The sequence below is a fragment of the Herpailurus yagouaroundi genome, unplaced genomic scaffold, assembly GCF_014898765.1.
Source record: "Herpailurus yagouaroundi ecotype Mexico unplaced genomic scaffold, PumYag 159, whole genome shotgun sequence".
Taxonomy (NCBI): domain Eukaryota; kingdom Metazoa; phylum Chordata; class Mammalia; order Carnivora; family Felidae; genus Herpailurus; species Herpailurus yagouaroundi.
The window spans coordinates 50,297,075-50,315,036 of NW_024412400.1; the positions used below are offsets into that span (position 1 = coordinate 50,297,075).

At 40.3% G+C, this 17,962-nt stretch overlaps 1 protein-coding gene across 3 annotated transcripts in view; it reads left to right on the forward strand.

The window, feature by feature from the left end:
• GMPS (guanine monophosphate synthase) overlaps positions 1 to 17,962 on the forward strand; it is a 79,120-nt gene that overhangs the window by 139 nt on the left and 61,019 nt on the right. The window contains exon 1 of one of the 3 annotated variants that reach the window (XM_040480567.1): positions 783 to 1,471. The exons of 1 other annotated variant lie outside the window; for it this stretch is intronic. In XM_040480567.1, coding sequence (XP_040336501.1) covers positions 1,445 to 1,471 — 27 coding nt within the window. In that variant the 5' untranslated portion in view covers positions 783 to 1,444. One more of the 3 variants, XM_040480569.1, reaches the window with a different exon arrangement.

Sequence of the window (17,962 nt, forward strand, 5' to 3'; positions counted from 1 at the left end):
TAATAAACCGTCTATCCTTTCCCAGATCAGGTACCCCTTACCTCCTATAATGAGAGGCAGAGAAGAACATTATCTCACCGAGCCTCATTTTTTATTATTAGTAAAAAATGTATAAGAACATAAATCCGACCTCAGTACTTTCGTGGAATTGGTTAGAATAAAATGGAGGTTTCGTAAATCAGGGTTGTCTTATTCAGGCTTCTTGACACCTGGACTAGAGCCTGACACATAGCATGAGCTCAGCAAATGGCTGTATTGTAATAATTGAATATTTGTTAGAAGGCTTTGTTAATCTGGAAGCTGTTCCAAGTGTTACTTATTCTCCAACCCCGATTTAGGCTCCCAGGTGACCAAATTTAAACAACTCCTCTTGATGGGTGCTAAGGAGTAGCTGGAAGGACTATAGCCCCCTCCCCAGAATAAATAAAAACATTGGAGGCTGTGCAAACAGAACTTCGTGGCCAGTTCCCTGGCCCACCATCCCACCAGATTGCCGTTCCCAAACCTCTTCCTTTTGAAAATCTGCACCCGTTGTAGAACTTTTGGGACCCTATGTGAGCAAGTCTCACTTTGATGTCTCTGGAGATGTTACCACAAAACTCTTCATAGTAGCCTTGGCCTCTTCAACGTCCCTCAACTTGAGATGCGGCCGCGAAAACGGCTAAGAGCTCCCCCAGGGGCCCAGCCCTCGGGAGGCTTCTTAGTCCGCGCCCCCAGCCTCTCACAGTGGTTAAAGGATGCCGGCAGGCAGGCCTATGAAAAGCTCTCCGAGGCTTAGGGTTTTCTCGGAGGTGGACCTTGGGGGCGAAGGTGGGGCCGCCCGCCAAGGGCCCCTCCTCCCGCGGCCCGTTGCCCGGTGCGGGGGCGGGAAGGGCGGAGCCGGGCTGTTAGCTGCGGGCTCCTCCTCCCAAGGGCAGGCCAGGGGAGGCGGAGGCGGGGCAGGTTCCTAAATGGGGCGGACTTTGGCGGCGGAGGCGGGGCCAGACGCCGCGGGCACTTCTTCCCTTGGGCGGGCAGGCCGGAGAAGCGGCGGTTTTCTTTTCCCGGGGGCGGGCCTCGGCGGCGCGAACGGACCTGGGGGCGGGGCCGGGCCCCGAAGGCCCCTCCTTCCGAGGCGGGCTTGTTTGGCCGTGGCGGCAGCTGCGGGGTGTCCGCGGTTTGGCTGCCCAGCCAAACGGGCTCTGGCTCCTCCCAGTGGCCGGCCGGGGCGGAAGCAGGAGGCGGGGGCAGCGTGCGCGCTGCTGGTCTCCTCTCCCGCGGCGCTGGGGCCCGCGTTCCGCGGCTGCTGCTCGATTCGGCGCCTCGCAGTCGGCCAGCTCCTCTCGGCGCCCGCCGGCTTCTGGACCAGGCCTCCTTCTCAAGCCCCGGCCCGCGGCGTCGACCCCGCCAGCCTTCTACCGCCCCGTCTCATAGTGTGGCCACCGCTGCCGCGGCCCCAGCCCCGATGGCTCTGTGCAACGGAGACTCCAAGGTCAGTCTTTCGCGTGGGGGTCCCTGCCTCACCGCTTCCGGGCGCAGTCGAGGCTCCGGGGCCGGGGAACCACCGCTCGACCCCCCCTCCCCCCAGCCCGTCAGCGCAGCCCTGCGGCCCGGGCAGCTGCGCGTCGGAGAGTCCTTGGTCGGGGCCTGTGGCATGTTTTCTCCTCGGGAGCGGCAGGTGCTTTGTTGATTTTGTCTGCGTGTCGGGGTTTCTGCGGCCGCCGGTCTTTGGGCGTCGGGGAGGGCGTCAGCCTCCCGCGGCCGCGCCACTGGCCCCCGCCTCCCCCGCGCCGCTATGGGGCTCGGAGCCCGGGGAGCGCGGCCGGAGGGTGGAGGTAGGGAGGCCAGCGGGTTGTGCGTGTTTGCTTCCTCAGCCCTCACCCTCGTCCCTTCCAGAGGCTGGGGGCCTTTTGTGGATCTCCCGGGACCCGCCGAAGGCAGGGCAGGGTCGGGGCCTCGCGTGCGGCTTTCGAGCCGTGCCGGCCTCCCGTCTTCCCGCCACCCCATTTCCCGCCTGCCTTCGGTGGGGCCCTCCCCGTACCCTAACGCCGGCCTTGGGGTCCGCGGCGGCGAGGCCGCGTGACTGCGGCTCCCCTCGCCTCCCCCCTCCGGTCCTGGTCCCCAGGTCAGTCCCTGGTCAGGGCCCATGGCCCCCTCCTCCGCCCGCCCCCCCCCCCCCCCATCCTCCGAGGGCTGGAGCGTGGGTCTAACCCCGCCCCCAGTCGCTGGCTGCTTTTACTCGTTTGTTGGCGGTGGATCCCCCTCCCCGCGGTGCGGATCCCTCTCCGGGACGCGAGCCGCGGCCGCCACCGCCGAGGGCTGGAGAAGTGGGGAATCCCGGCGTGCTGGAAAAGTTGCTAACTCGATGTGGGGAGAGCACGTTTGGGCCGCCGCTGCGCTTCTCGTCACCTCCAACTCACTTTTTTCTTTAGACCTCTTCGTCCGTCTCGCTTCTGAAATTGAGCACCTTTGCTTTCACTTCTGTATTAAAATTTTCGTTGGCTTGGCGTTCTTTCAGACCCTTACAAAGTCGTTTTTGTCAGCGGGAAACTGCAGTTTTGAATTGGGATTAACTTGAGCAAGGTGTACCTCCTGTATGCTGTTTAGAGCCTCGCTTTGAGAAATTACTTTAAATTTCATTCGGGTGTGTGGGATTTTAAAAGTCAGGTGGGAATTGGTGTTCTAAGTCAGATAGTAGTGCCTTACTCATGGTATTCTGTTTCCAAGGTGGTGCCTAAGTGTCACTTGCTAGTAGGTCCTTTTTTGCTAATGATTGCTTAGTTCCTCGTAAACATTCAAAAACTATTTGTTGAGCAAATGAGAAGAGATGGTAAGGTAGCGATATGCGCTTTTAAACCAAGGAAACTGATGCTTAGACCCCGTGAAGCTCTTGTCTCAGGATTATGAAGGTAAATGAAGACCCTGAAGTAGTTTCAGACCTCAGAAGCGAATGTAAACCTCATTGTACAGCTCTTTACAGTCTGTACATTTGCAAAGCATTTTTCTTCTCTCTTTTGAGACTTATAACTTAGCTTTGTGCTCATAGAAGAAATGACTGTACCAACAGAAGTGAAACCTAATTTACAGACTTTGAAAAATATGTAGTGGTATAAGAGTATTTTCAGGAAATTAACTGGCAGCAGGAAGTTAAAGATTCAGTTTCCAATTTATTTGTCTCAGGAGTATGGAACATAAACTTTTTTTCTAGTTGACACTTTGGTTTAACTTGCATTTTAAAGAGAGTCTTGATCAATTTGATGTATTTGAGCTTCAAGTGAACTGCTGATTTTTTTTAAATTTCAAGGTCCTTTATGTTTTATAGCATACTCAAGCATGTGTATTTTTATTTTGGACTAATAGATGTGAACCGGATTGGAAGCATTTTCAGGAGGAGCCATCAGGGAAATAATATACTTCATTAAATATATTATTATTTCATGTACGAGTAAGGAGAAAAAAAAAACCCTACAATTAAACCATGATATGTCATTGACATCGTATTGACAAGTAAAGAGATGTAGAAGTAAAGTAGGTGAAATGAGATATTTCTAAGAGGTCTGTCTGGAAATCTGGGTAGGTATCTCTTTTCTATAGTTTACTCCCGAATTACTCTTCTCTGGAGTGAAATACAAGTACTGGCCTCAAGCTTTGGCCACAAGCTTACTTTGCGCATAGATTGTGTTTCTGACGATTGTATGTAAATCCTGGTTCATAAATTAAAGAGGCGATTTCAATTTCTATCCTTGCACATTTCAATTTGTATCAGGATTTTCTTTCTTTCTTTCTTTCTTTCTTTCTTTCTTTCTTTCTTTCTTTCTTTCTTTCTCTCTCTCTCTCTCTCTTTCTTTCTTTCTTTCTTTCTTTCTTTCTTTCTTTCTTTCTTTCTTTCTTTCTTTCTTTCTTTCTTTTTCTTTTTGTAATCTCTACACTCACTGTGGAGCTCAAAACCCCGAGAAAAACCTGGAGATCAAGAGTTGCAAGCTCTACTGATTGAGCCAGCTATAGGCGCCCCTGTATCAGGATTTTCTAAAATGACATTTTTATGTGATAGAAATCAGGGAGAGACCTAAAATCTGTAAAAGCATTTGGGCTGAATGGTTAACCACCTAAAGCAGAGGTTATTGTTTTCTTGGTTAAGGAGTTGACATAATGTTATTTAATTAAGAAGTTAAGATCATATTTAATAATGTCTTTAAAAACTTTTTACAGCTACTTGATGTTGTATATGAATTGTATATAGGTCAAGTATGAGACATAGTAACTATTTTCTGTTTTACTGAGGCAGGATTATCAGAATATTGTTCTTTGGACTCTGTGTCAGGTTTCCCTTTTTTTTTTTTTTTTTTTTTTTGCCTTATCTAAGCCTCAGACTCTTGGTTCCAGTAGAGGCGGGACCTGCTCCATCACCTTTCCTGACATGTTGACTAGGGTAATCATACTTGAATTAATGTGTTTTTAAAGTTGATTGCATGTGATACAGAATCTTTAATGACATCTAATGTTAAACTTCTTTTTTATGTAAAAAAACAATTTTTTTTAATGTTTATTTATTTTTGAGAGAGAGAGAGACAGAGCTCCAGAGGCAGAGGGGCTGAGAGAGGAGACACAGAATCAAAGCAGCTCCAGGTTCTGAGCTGTCAGCACAGAGCCCGACGCGGGGCTCGAACTCAGGAACCGTGAGATCATGACCTGAGCTGAAGTCGGCCGCGTAACTGACTGAGCTACCCAGGCGCCCCTAATGTTAAACTTTTAAATTTGGCATTTCTAAATTTAAGTTTTTGAATTGAGTTGAAAGATGATGAGATTTTTTACCTGGGATGCATTGACAACTGTCCTTTTATGATAATCCTATATAATATATATTTTTTTGAAAGGTCAAAGATGATTTTTTTTGCCTCAGATTTTAAAATATTTGTGAAGATGCTCATCTAGAATGTAAGAGCTGTTACAAAAGGAATAGTTTTTATTATTTAATGTCGTTAGACATGGAAGGTTTTGAGACTTGGAAGGTTTTGAAATTCCTCCAGGAACCTCAGATAGCCTTGTCTTTAGCGAGGCCAACTTGTTACTTAAGGTAGTTGATTGTCTTTTAAGAATTTTTTAAAGATGTAGACTTGTCTTATACTAGTTCAAATGTATTTGATACTTTTTAAAAGGCTATTTAATGAATTATAGTCCAAAGGATGCTGTTTGAAGTAAAGAATAATTATTTGCTATACAGAACAATAAAATGTATCTCTGTTGTGATGCTTAAATTGTCTTCCTGTTTCCTTCTAACCTAAACTCTGTTAGATGCTCAAGATGAATGAAGTCCTCAGGGATATAATTCTGAAGCACTTTGTGAATCAATGGAAAAGTAGTCTCATAGAATTTGAATATTTGTATAGCATATATAATTCTGGGTTGTGTAGAATAGAATGCTATTTTTTTCATGCATTTTGTAGAATAGAGACATTTCTGTATTTGCTTAAGAATCACAGTGGTTCAGGGGCGCCTGGGTGGCTCAGTCGGTTAGGCCTCCGACTTCGGCTCAGGTCATGATCTCGCGGTCCGTGAGTTGGAGCCCCGCGTCAGGCTCTGTGCTGACAGCTCAGAGCCTGGAGCCTGCTTCTGATTCTGTGTCTCCCTCTCTCTCTGCCCCTCCCCTGTTCATGCTGTCTCTCTCTGTCTCAAAAATAAGTAAACATTAAAAAAAAAAAATTAAAAAATAAAAAAGAATCACAGTGGTTCAAAAAAATAGCTTTACTATAGTAATAATGTGATAGTTGGTTTTCTTCTTTTTTAATTTTTTTAATGTTTATTCATTTTTGAGAGAGAAAGAGACAGAGCCTGAGCAGGGGAGGGGCAGAGAGAGAGAGAGGGAGACACAGAACTCGAAGCAGGTTCCAGGCTCTATGCTGTCAGCACAGAGTCTGACATGGGGCTCGAACTCCTGAACTGTGAGATCATGACCCCAGTCCAAGCCAGACCCTCAACTGACTGAGCCACCCAGGCGTCCCTATTAGTTGGTTTTCTTATTGGTGGGCTCTTGCCATGGCTTCAGGTTCATGGTTTGAGGATTAAGGACATGGTTATATAGTTATGTCTGTACATTCCCTGATATAGGCCTTTATAATGTGATAGGAAGTAAGGTGTTTGGTTATAATAGTGTGACTATATATTCTCTTTGCAAAACTGGGGCGTATAAGGACATAAAAGAACATAAAAGAAGTTGCTGAAAATAAATTTGTAATTGCTGTAAAATGAAATATTACCAAACGAAAAGTTTGGATTCATGCAATATAGTAAATAAATGGCAAAACTCCTATAGCAAGAATGCTCAGATTACTGTCTGAACATTATGTGCAGGAACACACGACATCTCTTTTTTGCATATACTTTACAAACACCTTATTCACATTTCCCATTGACCTAGTGGATGGTGGCCTACAGGTTTGGAGCATCTTGCAAGCTGAGCAGCGGCTGTGTGGCACAACTGAGCACTCAAGACTGGATAGAGTTAGCTATCCCTAGTTGCCGAGGGTCCAAGTGTACTTCATTTTATCAGAAATGGATAAAAAAATGGGTTATCAGATTGAACCTGAAGTTAGAAGTGAGAACTGTATATTGCACCTGCACTCTATGCAGAACTAGACAAAACCATGTCAGAAGGTGGAAATATAAAGTGAAAGTATAATAAACCCATCTGATGTTACTTAAATGCAGCTATTCATAAGCATATGTGTAAAACTGAAGAATATGTTAAGCTGGGTGGGGTGTTGGAATAACAGGTGTAAATTAGGATCCTTCTGGGCAAACTGCCATTTGGTCACTTCATTTATAGAGCACATATTGTCCTGAGTCTGGATCTTGATTTCACAGTGACAGGTATTTAAAATTTGGCTAAAATTTAATCCTAATATATATATCAGAGTAGTTATTTTTGAATTAATAAAATTCTGAGTTATGAAAATTCTTAAAAATTGAGTGTCAAATTGCTTGTTTTCTAAAAGATGAGAACCAGCAGTGTTGAAACTGACCAAAAGGTAAAATAATCTGCTCTAATCTACCATAACAGATGTTTCCCAAACTTTTAAAGCTGCCTGGACTTACAAAATTCTGTTATTCCTGTTTGTCACCAGGAGAGTAGAATCCTTTTTCTGTCTTAAAACTTACAGAGATCTATGTAAATTTAAGACACCCTCACCTTGTCTATAATTTGGAGAACTAGTCTTAGTAATTCTTCTCCTCTGAGTCTCATTATGAATATAAATTTAAGACTCCAGAATTCTAAAATGCTGCTTTGGACACATTTTGGATGAACAATCCCAAATTAATTTGGGAAAATTTAGATGAATATAAAAATACAGATAAATCATTGTTTTGATGTGTTTATTAGTAATAGTGAAACTTTTTATGCTGTGATTTTTCCTTCTTTAACTTAAAAAAAATTTTTTTTAATGTTTATTTTTTTTGAGAGAGCATGAGCGGGGGAGGAGCAGAGAGAGAGGGAGACACAGAATCTGAAGCAGGCTCCAGGCTCTGAGGTGTTAGCACAGAGCCGGATGCAGGGCTTGAACTCACAAACTTTGAGATCATGACCGGAGCCAAAGTTCGATGGTTAACCGACTGAGCCACCCAGGTGCCCCTTCCTCCTTTAACATTTTTTTTTTCCTTTAACATTTTATGAAAAATTTTCAAGCTAACAAGTTAAAAGAAATTTTAGTCACCATTTAGGCATACTCCTAGATTCTTCTCTTCACTTTTATTAAAACAGTTTTATTGAGATATAATTCATATACCATAAAATTGTGCCAATATAAAGGGCACAATTCAGTGGTTTTTAGTATATTCACAGATTTGTATGACCGTCGTCACCACAGTCAATTTTGGAACATTCTCATCACCCCCAAAAGACATCCTGTAGCTTTTAGCAATCAGCCCTCCTTTGGCCATCTGCCTTTTTTTCCCAATGCTAGACAGCTACTAATCTTTTTTGTCTCTATAAGATTTGCCTTTCTGAACATTATATATGACTAGAATCTTAAAATACGTAGTCTTTTGTGACTGGTTTCTTTTAGTATAATGCCTTCAGAGTTCATCTGTCTTATAGCATGTGTTAAGTACCTTATTCTTTTTTGTTACCAAATAATGTTCCATTGTATGGATATACCACCTTTTATACATTCATCAGTTGAGGGACACTCTTGATATTATACATAATGGTTCTATGAATATTCCTGTACAAGTGTTTGTGTAGACATAAGTTTTCATTTCTTTTGAATGTGTACTGGGGTGGAATTGCTGGGTCATATAGTAATTCTGTGTCTAACCTTTTGGTGAACTGTCAGACTTTTCCAAAGTGGCTGCAGTATTTTCTATTTTCTGTCAGTAGTGCATGAGGTTCTAATTTCCCCACATTTTAACCAACACTTGTCTTTTGGATTATAGCCATCATAGTGGGTGTGAAGTGGTATTTCATTATGATTTTGATTTGCATTTCCCTAATGACTGACGATGTTGAACATCTTTTCATGTGCTTATTGTCCATTTGTATATTTTCTTTGGAGAAATGTCTGTTCAGATCATTTGCCTGTTTTTGAAAGTAGGTTACTTGTCTTTTTGTTGAGTTGTAAGAGCTCTTTATTCTAGTGACAAGTTTCTTATCAGAAATATGCTTTGAAGATATTTTCTGCCATCCTCTGGATTTTTACTTTTTTAATGGTGTCCTCTGATACATAAAAGCTTATAATTTTGATGAAGTTCAACTTATTTATTTCCTTTTGTCACTTTAGCTTTTGGTATCTCACCTAAGGAACATTTCCTTTTTTTTTTTTTTTCCTTCAAGTTTTTATTTAAATTCATTAGTTAACGTATGGTGTATTACTAGTTTGGGGAATAGAATTTAGTAATTGGTCACTTAAATATAGCACCCAATGCTCATCACAACAAATGCCCTTCTTAATGCCCATCGCCCTACCCACCTCGCCTCCAGCAACCCTCAGTTTGTTCTCTGTAGTCAAGAGTTTGTTTTATAGTTTGCCTCCGAAGAAGCATTTCCTAATGATCTTAAGTCTTGTGTAATTGCCTATGTTTTCTTCTAAAGCCTTTGTAGTTTTAGCTTTTACATTTAGGTCTTTGATCCGTTTTGTTGTGAGACTCTAAGTTATAATTTGGTGGAACATTTTCGTATTATTGCATTATCGTCATGAACTGTGAAATCTGTTCCTTCCAACTCCAACATCTGACTGAGTGAAATAAGGTACCAGATTTACAGCATTAGACTGAGCAGGTAACTTTTTAAAAAGTAATTAAAGGGAATTAGGAATAAAAGTATACATTTTTAATGGATGATTAATTGGATGCTTAATCCACTTAATGGATTTAATGTGATAGATTTTTGGTTTTGTAATGGAGTGATTCTTAGATTTGACTGAATGTTGGCCTTGTTTTTGACACCATGGCAGAGCCTGACCATCTGGTTCCCCGCCCCCCCCCCCCCCCCCCCCAAAGCTGAAGGTAAATAGTTGCTTATTGTAGCATTGTTTTTCAGTTTGTGGAGACAAATGGTTTGAAAAGGTCACTAATAGGTATTTTGTTTGGCTTGTTTTTATTGAGGCAAAATGTGCATAGTTGAAATACACAGATCTTTAAGTGTACAATTTGAATTTTTTTTAATTTATTTTGAGAGAGAGCGAGCACAAGCAGGAGAGGGGCAGAGAGAGGGGAAGAATGACAATCCCAAGCAGGCTCTGTACTGTCAGCACATAGCCCAGCTTGGGGCTCAGACTCCCCAAACGTGAGACCTGAGCCGAAATCAAGAGTTGGGCGCTTGCTTAACTGACTGAGCCACCCAGGTGTTCAGTGTACAATTTGAATTTTGACACATACACACACACAGACACACACACACGTATACATATACACACACAAACACACCCATGTAACCACTTCTCCAATCAAGATCTAAAACATTTCTATCATTTCCAAGTTCCTGTGTGCCCCTTTGACACTTAATCCCTCCACTTCTCTAGCAGCAACCCCTGTTCCCATTTTTATAACCAGACATTAGTTTTGTCTGCTTTTGGACTATATATAAATGGAATCATACAGTGATTGTGGCTTCTTTCATAATGTTTTTCAGATTTATCCATGTTGTTGTGTCAGTAGTTTGTTCATTTTTATTGTTGCATAGTATTCCACTGTGTGGATATACCATAATTTGTTTATTCATTCACATGTTGATGGCCATGTGTTCTGTTTCCAGTTTTTGTGGACATACATGTTCATTACTCTTGGATAAATATTTAGGAGTGGAATTCTTGGGTCAGAGGAGAGCCCCTAATAGGTTTTGGTATTTTCTATTTTGTACAGTTTAAAAATATTTAGGTTATAATAATAAATTACTTGATACCTGGAAGAGATAAACCTTGGTATAGTAAAACAAACTTTAAAAAATTACATCATAACATTTTATCTTTAAGAGTATTTTCAAAAGTACCTTGTTCAGCTGTATTTTAATGGAAATAGTATGTGGTTTGTGGGCAAAGAGGCTACTTTTGGATTGGCTTTATAAACCTGTACCAGTAGAAATGAATCACTTCTTTATTTGATAATAACAGTCTGAATTTTAAATTCAAAAATAATTTGACAATAAAGCTGATGAAAATAGAATTGGATGGGGCGCCTGGGTGGCTCAGTCGGTTAAGCATCCGACTTCAGCTCAGGTCACAATCTCACGGTCCGTGAGTTCGAGCCCCGCGTCGGGCTCTGGGCTGATGGCTCAGAGCCTGGAGCCTGCTTCTGATTCTGTGTCTCCCTCTCTCTCTGCCCCTCCCCTGTTCATGCTCTGTCTCTCTCTGTCTCAAAAATAAATAAACGTTAAAAAAATTTTTTTAAAAAGAAAATAGAATTGGAAGCACTTGATTTAATAAGGCTGGGTTTTTATTTTTGTTTTTGTTATTTATTTATTTATAAAAAAATTTTTTTTTTTTAACGTTTATTTATTCTTGAGACAGAGACAAAGCATGAACGGGGGAGGGTCAGAGAGAGGGAGACACAGAATCTGAAACAGGCTCCAGGCTCTGAGCTGTCAGCACAGAGCCCGACGTGGGGCTCGAACTCACGGACCATGAGATCATGACCTGAGCTGAAGTCGGCCGCTTAACCGACTGAGCCACCCAGGCGCCCCCCCCCTTTTTTTTTTTTAAATTTTTTTTAACGTTTATTTTTGAGACAGAGACAAAGCATGAACTATTATTTATTTATTTAAAGTTTATTTAGTTATTTTGACAGAGGCAGAGATAGCACGAGTCAGGAAGGGACAGAGAGAGAGAGAGAGAGAGAGAGCGTGGGGGAGAGAGAATCCCAAGCCAGCCCATGCTGACAGTGCAGAGCCCTACACAGGGCTTGAACCTAGGAACTGTGAGATCATAACATGAGCCAGAACCGAGTCCAATGCTTAGTCGACAGAGCCACTGAGGTGCCCCTCTTCTTTTTAAATGCAACCTTTGGAATTGATGCAGTATTTGCATATAAAAACTATTTTCAGGTTTTTGATAAGAAAATTTCTATCAGTTTGTCTGTGAGGCGTATTATCCTTGTATGGCAAATCTTGGATTCACCAGGGCTAGCTCTCCAGAGGTTAATTAATAGTGCCTCTAAGTGGTTCCTCTTCCCTAATGTCTTTCCTTCACTAGTTACCCCCTTAAAAAAATTTAAGTATGCATTTATGTTTTAAATTTACAAAGCTAGAGAATCTGTATAATGTGTATTTTTTTTTAAGTTTATTTATTTTGAGAAACAGTGCGAGTGGGGGAGAGGGGCAGAGAGAAACCATACCCAGCAGTTTCCCTGCTGCCAGTGCAGAGCCCGATGCAGGGCTCAAACCCACGAAGCTGTGAGATCATGGCGTGAGCTGAAACGAAGATTCAGATGCTTAATTGACTGAGCCACCCAGTCACCTTCAGTGTAATCTGTATCTTAAAGACAGGGTCATAGAGACCTAAGCATGATTATAGCCATTTTGTATACTTCTGCCCTGTGTTCTTACGTATTTTTGCATGTATTTCCAGGGAAAGCAGGATCATGGTTTTTTGATTTAGAACCTGCCATGGATGCTTTGGTGTTAGTTTTTTGTGAAATTTCACTTTAGGTGGCAGTAAACATTTTCAGAAGGATGTGTCATACTGATTTATTGCTGACAAGTTTATGGGTCAGCTCAGCACTGCTGAGCTCTACTACTTTCATCCTTCCGCCTAAGCCAAGATGTCTTATGGCATGGCACTCTCACTTCTGCTCTCATTACATAAGCCAAAACTCGTCTCATGGCTGAGCCTGATGTCAAGAGTGAAGAAACATATTCCACCTAAAACAGAATGAACTGCAAAGTCACATGAGAAACGGCATGGATGTGGGGAATAGTGAAGAATTAGGGCCAATTATACAGTCGATTACGTATAGAATGTTAAAAACATGCATATGTAGAGCAGAGAGTATGAAGTCCCTACCTAGCTAAACGGTTACAAGTACATGGTCAATCTTTCTTCATATATGTTTACTTAGTGCCTCACAGAGTTACATACATATTCTCTATTTTGTATGTTAAGATTGATCAGTTGATTCAGGTATTGCCAACATAACCATTTATTATCAAGTTTCTCATGAATCTTTCATCTAATGATTTTAATAACCAATGGCTAGTTTAGTGCTTGTCATAGATCTGCTGTAAAGAACCAGTTTTTAAATTTTCAGCCCACTGATGCTAATGCAATAAATTTATAGACAAATGAAATTTAAAAATCTAAGACATAATACATAAAGACCGCCAATTTTTATTGTAGACTCAGCAGAAATAAAATTATTTTGTCAACTTGTTATATAAGTATATGTATGTTTATGTAGAATTTACGTACCTTTTGTTAACGTACCTTTGGTCACAATTTCAGATCAGAACTGGTCCTTTGGTGAACCACAATAGCTTAGATCCTTTAGGATTGCAAAATGGTGATATTCTAATTCTGCTATAAAGAACTCTCTCTCATGAACTATATGGTTACTTGGTAGAGTTCCTACTGGAAAAGGAGAATGCATGCTTGATTCCTTCCCATTACTTTGACCAAATTTATTAATAGTTTTTTCAAGTTTTATTATTTGCAATAAAGTGTAGTTCAGGCACATATTAGAGTAGAAAGGGCTACATACAGAAGGGAGATTGTGTTTATGAAGTAGAGTAGAAGCATCTTGAAAAATGGACCATGTGCTAAACACCTGTGAAATTGTGACATCTCCTCAAACTTCGCATTTTTTTCCTTAAAAAGTGTATTGATGCTTTCTAAGCTAAAATTCTTTTTTTTTTTTAATGTTTGTTTATTTTTGAGAGCGAGAGAGTGACAGAGCATGAGTAGGGGAAGGACAGAGAGAGAGAGAGAGAGAGAGAGAGAGAGAGAGAGAGAGAGAGACACAGAACCTGAAGCAGACTCCAGTTAGAGCTGTCAGCACAGAACCCGACACTGGGCTTGAACTAACGAACCAGGAGATCATGACCTGAGCCAAACAAAGTCAGACACTTAATTGATTGAGCCATCCAGGCGCCTCCCTAAGCTAAAATTCTCAAAGGTATTTTAGGAGTAATAATTATGTGGGAGACAAAATTGAATCTCTTCATGAACTCAGTATGAAGAGATAGCTTTTTGATTATCTTTCATCTGTAAATAAAAAGTGTTATCCTAAGGTCATCAGAAAAGAGGCAGTGAAGTTTGGGGATAAATCTGTATTATTTCTTATTTTTTTTATGTTTATTTTTGAGAGAGTATGAGTGGGGAAGGGGCAGAGAGCAAGTGAGACATAGAATTTGAAGCAGGCCCCAGGCCCTGAGCTATCCTCACAGAGCCTAGAACGGCGAGATCATGACCTAGGCCAAAGTTGGATTCTTAACCAACTAAGCCACCCAGGTGTCACTGTATTATTTCTATTTCTTTGTTTGTCTTTGCAAAGAACCTTTGGTGCTTGTTTATGTGAGTAGGTCCACATATGCTCACACCTGAAATCACTTTCAAAAGAGGTACTTTTTGTTAGAATAATTGATCTGAGTCACAATAAGAATGCAGAATCAGTAGAGAAAACTAAGGGATAATATAAAGAAAACAATGTATGAGGAGGGTGAGCAGAGATAAACATAGTTCAGAACTTTTCCTTTCAATATTTTAATAGTATGAGAACAGTTGTTACTGAATGTTGTCTGCGTATGTGTATACACTGCTAACTTTTAGAATGAGGTTGATTTGAGCTGATTCACAGTGGCTTAGATTTACCTAGAGATAACCTTGTTTCTTAGTTGGTTAATGTTCGCCATTGAATGGAAAAACTTTAATAAAACTTTAAAGGATTTAAAAATCATGAGGTAAATAATAATACACTCTGATTTTCACCAACAGTGCAAGTTTTATTTAATTTAGAACTAGTTATGTAAGTATAGTTTATCCATCAGGTAACCTTGCCATAGGTTTCTGAAAAGACCTCTTTTAGGATAATTGAAATCCAAGAGGAAAATAATTAATAATTTCAAAGAGTTTAAACACTGGTATTAGAAATTATAATGTTGGACTAAATTTTTATTTCCCTGCAAGTTAGATGAGACAGAGCATATAGACTTGTGGTTTTATTTTCTTACTCAGTGTTGATATGTATAAATTAAATCCATTAGATCTGTATTTAGCTCATCTGAGAAGATGAACTTCCTCAACCACTCCTGTGGTTAAGGTTTATATATGGGAGTCTGATAGTGTTTAAGTGGATGCTGGAAGTAGTATTAGAGTCCAAGCTAACCTGCTTTTTATTTTTTAATTCATTGATTTTAGGTCGTTCATTCAGACTGTGTTCATTATGTTTAGCAGTCGTGCCCTTGAACTTGAAAGGAGTTGTTGGCACCATAAATACAGGTTAGAAGAGGATTTGCAGTGATTTTGAAGGATCCAGAGACATAGTTGGTTATTCAAAAGAAGATGAAGTTCGGGTCAGAAGTACAAATTGATTCAGTAAAGGAGAAAAAAATAAAAATATGGAGATGGTGGTGGCTTGGTCCTATCTAACATGTAGAAATAAAGTAGGAGTGATGAATATACCTGGTAAGTGCTTGAAATTTCATTAGGGAAAAGAATTTTCTCAATGTATGAAATCATTAGCAAACTAAGAGTAGTAAAATGCTAACACAAAAAGTTTGTCACTAGGGCCTTGTATTTTCCAGACCTGTTGAACACTGAAAACTTAAAAAAAGTAGTAATTTATTGAGGGAATTCCAATAGAAGCTTATAGGTTACATAGATTAAAGGAGATAGAGAAAAATGAACTCCAGTGAACTGAGTGATCATAATTTTTGTTCACAATGTTTAATGCCTACACATGTGAAATTCTAAGATAAATAAAACAAAGTCAGTAATCATAACTTAAGCAACATGAAGCAATTGAAGATGGGTAAGCATTGCATGTACAACTAAATGTTTATGCAGTATTGTATATTATTGTATTGGGATGTCTCAGGACTTGTAGATTTTTCTCAGGTGTAAAGCCATTTCCTGAGGGCATTTTATACATTTGTTACTTAAAATGAACTGCATAACTATCACTTGTATTCAGTAATGGCACCTAGAACTTTTTATATATGTCATTAGAGATTTATTTAGAGAGGCTTTTTTGAGAATCATAATAGCACTTACACACAGATAAAAATATATGTATATGAAATAAATTACTTTTAGTATTGCTAAACTTTCTTTGTGTTCAGTCTGACTCTTCTAAGAAATTACTTTTAGACTTGAGTTGTCCAGGAATTGTTTTTCCGCACATCTTCCATGACATCAAGAATTTTGATAATTCACCATTTCTTGAGAGTGCTCAGTTACTTCTGGGATTTTTTTCAAGGCCATTGACAACTCATTCTGCAAGTTTTAATGCTAGTACTTCCTTGATCTTATCAGAAGATGTCAATGGAAGTTTTTCAGGTAATGACCAGGACTCAGTCCTTCTACAAATGGTCTTTAAATGTTTTGCTGACTGAAATGTTAAGGGGTTGAGCTTGTCCAAAGATACTACAAGGAGTAATAAGCCACTGCACTTTCCAGGGGTCTTACTCAAGTGTTTGTAGAAAACATAGAAAAATGATGTACTTGGTGAATTACATAAAGCTCCAGAATGTCTATCCTAGATGAATTTCAGCCAAGCTCAGCTGTATTTCTTTTGCTGAATCCTTGGGGCATCTTTCTGCTCTGAAGGAAATTTTCTAAGAGACTCCAGGGAATCTCTTTCCCTTAAGGGATTTTATGTCAAGTTGTACATAACTATGACCATGGCAGTGACAGCTGTGTCATTGAGCTAATGTAAAACTTAAGATATTGTGTGATTTTTGAGCTGTCTGGCTTCTTTCATTTGGCATGTCTGAGATTGATTTATCCATGTTGGGATTTTTTGGCCAGAGAAGACATGGTATAGCACTCTGTGGGACCATAGAGAGTTTAAACAGCAGTTTAGGCTTAAAGAGTAGGTCATGGCCTTCCTTGTAGGGCTTGGAAGGTATTTTGGACTTAATTGAACTTTATTCTAAGGGAAAGTCACTATAGGATATTAAGCAGGGGGAGGAGGACTTAAATCACAGTTTTTTTCGTTTTAAGCACACAGGCTTGTTAAATCACCTGATCAAAGTCAGTGTCACCAGTAACGAAACAAAATGACATTGTGTCCTTGCCACCGTGTTCTGTCAAGAGGAGGCATGATTACATCACCAGTGTAAGATTGTTGCCAGAAAAATGTTTATCTGGAATCTAATCATAAGGCAACAAGTAGATCCTGCTTGAGGCGTGTTCTGCAAAAAGCTGGTCTGAACTTTTAAAAAATGTCACTGTCATAAAAGATCATAAAAAGATGAATAAATCTAGATTAAAGGAGACAGTGACATGACAATGTGAGTTCAAAGTGTGTGGCTTTAGATGGGGTTCTGGAATTTAAAAAAAAAAAGCCATACAGGACATTATTTGGTGACATTTGGGGAAATTTGTGTGTAGATACTATCAGTGTTAAATTTCTTGGGTGTGATAATATATTGTAGTTAGGTAGGAGAATGTCCCTGTTTGTAGGAAGTACATTCTGAAAAGGTTTTTTGGGGAGAAAAATGTCTATAATTGTTTTCTAGTAGTTCAGGGAAAGAAGTATATATAGATAGGAATAATGCAAATGTGGCAAATGTTACTAATTGTTGAATTTAGGTGGAGAGTGCTGTTTCACTGTGCCATAGTTTTGGTTTGTTTGTTTTTTTCTTAAGTTTATCTTACACCCAGTATGGGGCTTGAACTCATGACCCCAAGATCAAGAGTTGCATGCTCCTTTGACTGAGCTGGCCAGGCACCCTTGTGCCATATTTTCATCGTTTCTGTAGGTTTAAAGTTTTTCTGGGGGGGAAAAAAAAGGAGGGTTGAACAAGCATATGATAAGGTCAAGAGATAGAAGGTCTCTGATTTAACCCTTTAGTTGTAGGATCAGACTTTATTCAGTGTTGTATGTGAGGTGATGGTTTCTTATGAAAAACCTTCAGTTAATTCTGTTGACATTTCTTTAAAAAAAATTTTTTTTTTACATTTATTTATTTTTGATAGAGACAGAGCACAAGTGGGGGAGGGGCAGAGAGAGAAGGAGACACAGAATCCGAAGCAGGCTCCAGGCTCCGAGCTGTCAGCACAGAGCCCGACGTGGGGCTCAAATTCACAAACCGTGAGATCATGACCTGAGCCGAAGTCGGACACTTAACTGACTGAGCCACCCAAGTGCCCCTGTTGACACTTCTAAAGTACCTAAGGTGTTTAAAAAAAGGATAATTTTATGAAGATGTACACTTTTTCCAGAGTATAGGTGTAGTGAGATTAAAAAAGTAAATACGTTCAAACTTCCAGTAGCCTTTTGGTAATGAAAGGATTATTCTGGGTAGTTGAATATCCCAGATGACTAAAATGTGTGTGTG